The sequence below is a fragment of the Dictyostelium discoideum genome (assembly GCF_000004695.1).
Source record: "Dictyostelium discoideum AX4 chromosome 6 chromosome, whole genome shotgun sequence".
In the NCBI taxonomy this organism is placed as follows: Eukaryota; Evosea; class Eumycetozoa; order Dictyosteliales; family Dictyosteliaceae; genus Dictyostelium; species Dictyostelium discoideum.
The window spans coordinates 1,218,859-1,223,858 of record NC_007092.3 but is presented as its reverse complement, the minus strand read 5'-3'; the positions used below and the strand labels follow the sequence as shown (position 1 = coordinate 1,223,858).

The following is a 5,000-nucleotide window of genomic DNA, read 5'->3' as shown; positions in this document are numbered from 1 at the left end:
AAATTGAATTGGAAAATAAAAATAATGTTAAAATCTTGGTTGACCAAAAAGAAAAGGTTTTCACTCAACTTAAACCAAAGAATAAAAGAATGAATGATACATTAAAATTAAGAGAAAACCTTGAAAATCAATTAAAATTACAAGAAAAATTAAAAATTGATCAAGAGAATCTTGGTAATCCAAATGTGCAATTATTTACTGATGAAATTCGTGATCAATACTTTTATTATAGAACTACTTTATTAGATTCTGATAATGATGATTCTGATGAATATTATTATTATGATGATTCTGATGAATATGAACAATATAATGCAAAAGATTTAATTGATCATCCAACTTCTAATGATACCACCACTGTCACTACAACAACTGCCACTACTACTACAACCGCTACTGAAGAATCAATTATTATTGATGGTGAAGATGAATTTGTAAATATTGATTCAAATAGTTCTTCCTCAGAATTTGAAGATGGTGATGAAGATCTCTTAGAGATTAAAAGATTACAAGAAATTGATGACCAAGTATTAGAAAAAGAAAATCAATTAATTGTACAAGAACAAAAACAAATTGATTTGGTCTTTAAAGTTTTAGAAATGTATCAAGATGAAAAGTTTGGTTTAGATTTTGATAAAGTATTTTCAGTTTGTTCAGATTCAAAGAATTTATCTCAAGCAATTAAAAAAATGACTAATTACTTGGATGAAAATTATTATTCCAATCAATATGGTATAACTCAAACTTATCTTTTAATTAAAGAACGTTTATCTTTTACTTTCCCAAATTTATCATTAACTGTAATTGATCGTGCTATCAAAGAATCAAAATATAATCATGATAAAGCTAAATCTTGGATTTATAATAAATTCCAAAAACAACAAAAGAAAAAATTTAATCAATTATCAAAAAATAATCAACAACAACAACAACAACAACAACAACCACAATCACAACAACAACCACAATTACAAACAAGAAAGATTAATACTAGCGAACAATTTGAAATTGAATCTGAAGATGATGATTCTTATGATATTGATGAAGCTGAAAATTATCTCACTGAAAAGATTTACAATGATAAAGTATCCAAGTTCCACCACAAAATGGATTAAACATCATTAGTTTATAATCATTTTTTTTTTTCCTTTTCTTTTTTTTTTTTTTATTTCTTTTTTTATAAAAAAAAAAAATAAATAAATAAATAAATAAACTAAACAAAATAAAATAAAATATTAATAATAATAATAATAATTATTATTATTTTTTAAAAAAAAATTTTATTAATTTCTTTTTTTACTACTACTATTATTATTTCTTAAACTTTGATTAATTAATGGTTTAATATATTTTAAAAATTGATTTGAAAAATTTGATTCAGAGAAACGGTCAGTTGAATCTCTGGCTTTCTTTTGCATTTCAACATATTTTTCACGATATGCTAAAATTTCATGAATGTATTCAGCATACTCTTGAATGGTTGAAGCTAAGAAACCAGTATCTTCATGACGTACAATATCTTCTTTTGGACCTGCACTATTGTTTGCAACTGGTATAACACCAGCAGCCATTAATTCCACTACACCAATACCAAAATGTTCATTATACATTGTATGTATACCAACTGATGCTTCACTTAATAGTTGATTAAGTTGATCTGAGCTAATACCAATTTGGAATTCAACATGATCTTCAATATTTAATTCTTTTGAAAGGTTACGTAATTGTTCAACTCTATCACGATCGGCTTGATCACGAACACCACCTACCAATACTAATTTGGTATTCAATGGTTGTTCTCTATGTGATGGATATTTCTCCAATAGATGAGCCAATGTTCTCAATTGTAATTGGTGATTCTTTTCTGGTCTAAATTGTGCAATCGACAATATCATATTCTTTCTAGTACCATCCATCCAACCCAATTTCAATTGTTTTCTACCTTTAACATCGACTGGTGGATAAACTATAAATAAATCATATCCAAATTGTTTCTTCCAAATATCTCTAATATGATTGCCTGTCCATGTTCCATTTACCATTACTAATTTTGAAAAACTACCAACAATTTGATAAATTTTTGAAAATATATTATAATATCTATTTTTTTTTTTTTTTTTTTTTTAATAATATTAATATTTTTATAAATTTGTTATTAAATATATATTAAAATATACTACTTTACATTAATTTTGAAATAGTTTTAAATTTATTTGAAGAAATTGAAACATCATTATTAAAAGAATATGATGATGATTTAACAGAAGAGATCATATCACTACTAATTGTTGGATAATGAACATAACATGCAACAGTTGAACCACCAATTAATGAAAATATTGGGAATGTGAATGCATAACCCATTGAATCCAAGAAAATGGTTGGAACAAATTTGGTTAATGCTTCCCAACCTAATATCATTGATCCTAAACTTTGTCCAATTAATGTAAATCTTGGGTATGTTGATGCTTCTACCCATTTTCTTTTTTTCAATCTAATAAATTCTAAATTATCTCTACCCAATTCTATATCAAATGTTTTCTTTACTTTATTAAATATTTCATCATCACTCTCTTTATCACCTGTATATACAACACATCTAACATATGGATATTCTTCTTGAATTGATTTAATTGCACACCATAATACTCTTTCACCACCTCCACCTGCAGTACTTTAAAATTTAAAAAAAAAAAAAAAAAAAAAAAATTATTTAGTTAAAAAAATAATTACCATCACCACCACCAAATATGCATAAATAAAAAAAAAAAAAAAAAAAAAAAAAAGGTACTTACCAATATGGATGGAAAAATCCTATTGAAACTTCACTTAGATCTTTTTTACTACCATATTTAATTCTTAATGCAATTAATAATGCTATTATACAAATAATTAATGGTACAACTAATACCACAATGGTTGAAATTAATGCTGCCAATGTCATTGAAACTGTTAATAATAATACTATTGTGAATAACACAAAAACCATCATTATTAATTCGTCCATCTTTTTATATTAAAAAAAAATTAAAAAAAAAATAAAAAAAAAAATAAAAATAAAAATTAAAAAAAAAAAAAAAATGAAAAAAATCAAAGTGTGATGACACACCACACAATTATTTAACCCTTTTTAATTTTTTTTTAATTTTTTAAAATTTGTAATTTTCTTCAAATATTATTGATTTGTTTCTTATGAAAAAAAAAAATAAAAAATAAAAAATAAAAAAAAAAAAAAAAGATTTAATTTTTGTTTAGGAAATTTTAATAGTTTCATAAATATACAAATTAATACAAAAAAGAAATTGAATGACGATTTTTTAAATCATGTCGCAATTTAAAATTTTAATTTAATTTATTTTTTTTTTTCTCAACTTTTTTTTTTTTTTTACTTTTTTCATATTCAAATTCACATTAACCCATTTTTTTTTTTTTTTTTTATAAATAATTAATATTTTCAAACACACACATTAAAAAATAAAATAAAATAAAGCAAAATATGTTAAAAGGCAAAACTATTTTCATTACAGGTGCTTCAAGAGGTATTGGTGAAGCAATTGCAATCGCGTATGTTTCACTTTATTTATGAATAATTATCATCTATTCACTTAATCAACAATAATTCAACACATAACATTATATTTTACTAACCTTTTTATTTTTTTATTTTTTTAAATAATTTAATATTATAATAATTATTATTATAGCGCAGGTAAAGAAGGAGCAAATGTAGTAATTGCAGCAAAAACAGCAGATCCACACCCAAAATTAAAGGGTACAATTTTTTCAGTACAAAAAGCAGTAGAAGACGCTGGTGGTAAATGTCTTGCATGCTCTGTGGATATTAGATTTGAAGATCAAATTGAAGATGCTGTTAAAAAAGCAGTTGAAAAATTTGGTGGTATTGATATTTTAATTAATAATGCTTCTGCAATCTCTTTAACTGGTACATTGGAAACAAATTCAAAGAAATTTGATTTAATGGTAAGTTTATTTGTTTTTTTATTTATTAATTAATTTATTAATTAATTTATTAATTTATTTATTAATTAATTTATTATTTATTATTTATTAAATTAAAAGATGGGTGTTAATACACGTGGTACATATTTAACAACACAAAAATGTTTACCATATTTATTAAAATCAAAAACAGCTCATGTTATCAATTTATCACCACCATTAAATATGGATAAGAAATGGTTTGCAAATCATCCAGCTTATACAATGGCAAAATATGGTATGTCAATGTGCGTGTTAGGTATGGCTGAAGAGTTTAAGGGTAAAGTTGCATTCAATGCACTTTGGCCAAAAACTGCTATCTACACTGCTGCCATGGAAATGTTAGGTGGTTCTGATGTTGGTAAACAATGTAGAACCGTAGATATCTTATCAGATTCTGTAATGTGGATACTCAAACAACCAATCACAACAACTGGTAATTTCTTTATCGATGAATATTGTGTTAAACAAGCTGGTATCACCGATTTAGAAAAATACTCTATCGTAAAAGGTGCAAAATTAATGAATGATTTCTTTTTAGAAGATGATGTAGATTATTCAATTTTACCAACTCCAAAATTGTAAAAATAAAATAAAAATAAAATAAAAATAAAATTAAAATTAATTAATAAAATAAATAAAAAAAAATAATAATAATAAAACCATTAATAATAATAATAATAATAAATAATTCATAGATTCTTTGTATCCATATAATTTTTTAAAACTGGTGAAAAAAAAAAAAAAAAAAAAAAAAAAAAATTAAAAAAATAATAAAAAAAGTAAAAAGAAAATAAAATAAAAATAATGATTAATAAATCTACACAGGTTTTTTTTTTTAAAAGTAAATTTGGTATTTTTTTCTTTTTTTTTTTTTCAGAAATAAATTTAATTTTTTTTGTTTATTTTTAAACCAGTTTTATTTACAAATTTGTGACTCTGTTTAAAAAAATAAAAAAAAATAAAAATAAAAATAAAAATAAAAAAACTATTTCCTGGTT

General features: G+C 23.1%; 3 protein-coding genes across 3 annotated transcripts in view; 2 read left to right on the top strand and 1 right to left on the bottom strand.

Annotated features, from left to right (window-relative positions):
• The window catches only part of cnrK (RING zinc finger-containing protein), a gene marked incomplete at both ends in the record, with an annotated part of 3,807 nt that extends 2,692 nt beyond the window's left edge, over positions 1 to 1,115 (top strand). The window contains one exon of the mRNA XM_629842.1: positions 1 to 1,115. This exon is cut by the window's left edge and continues 2,440 nt beyond it. Within this exon, the coding sequence (XP_629844.1) occupies positions 1 to 1,115 (1,115 nt within the window).
• A 168-nt stretch (positions 1,116 to 1,283) lies between these two features.
• Positions 1,284 to 3,007, bottom strand: alg11 (hypothetical protein; the record flags this gene model as incomplete). Its single annotated transcript, XM_629841.1, has 3 exons — positions 1,284 to 2,100; positions 2,186 to 2,674; positions 2,796 to 3,007. The coding sequence occupies 3 exons, from the start codon at positions 3,005 to 3,007 to the stop codon at positions 1,284 to 1,286; spliced, it is 1,518 nt and encodes a 505-aa protein (XP_629843.1).
• Positions 3,008 to 3,496: 489 nt separating this feature from the next.
• On the top strand, positions 3,497 to 4,584 carry DDB_G0292116 (hypothetical protein; the record flags this gene model as incomplete). Its single annotated transcript, XM_629840.1, has 3 exons — positions 3,497 to 3,564; positions 3,705 to 3,981; positions 4,081 to 4,584. 3 exons carry the CDS (start codon positions 3,497 to 3,499, stop codon positions 4,582 to 4,584), a joined length of 849 nt encoding a protein of 282 aa, XP_629842.1.
• Positions 4,585 to 5,000: the final 416 nt, after the last annotated feature.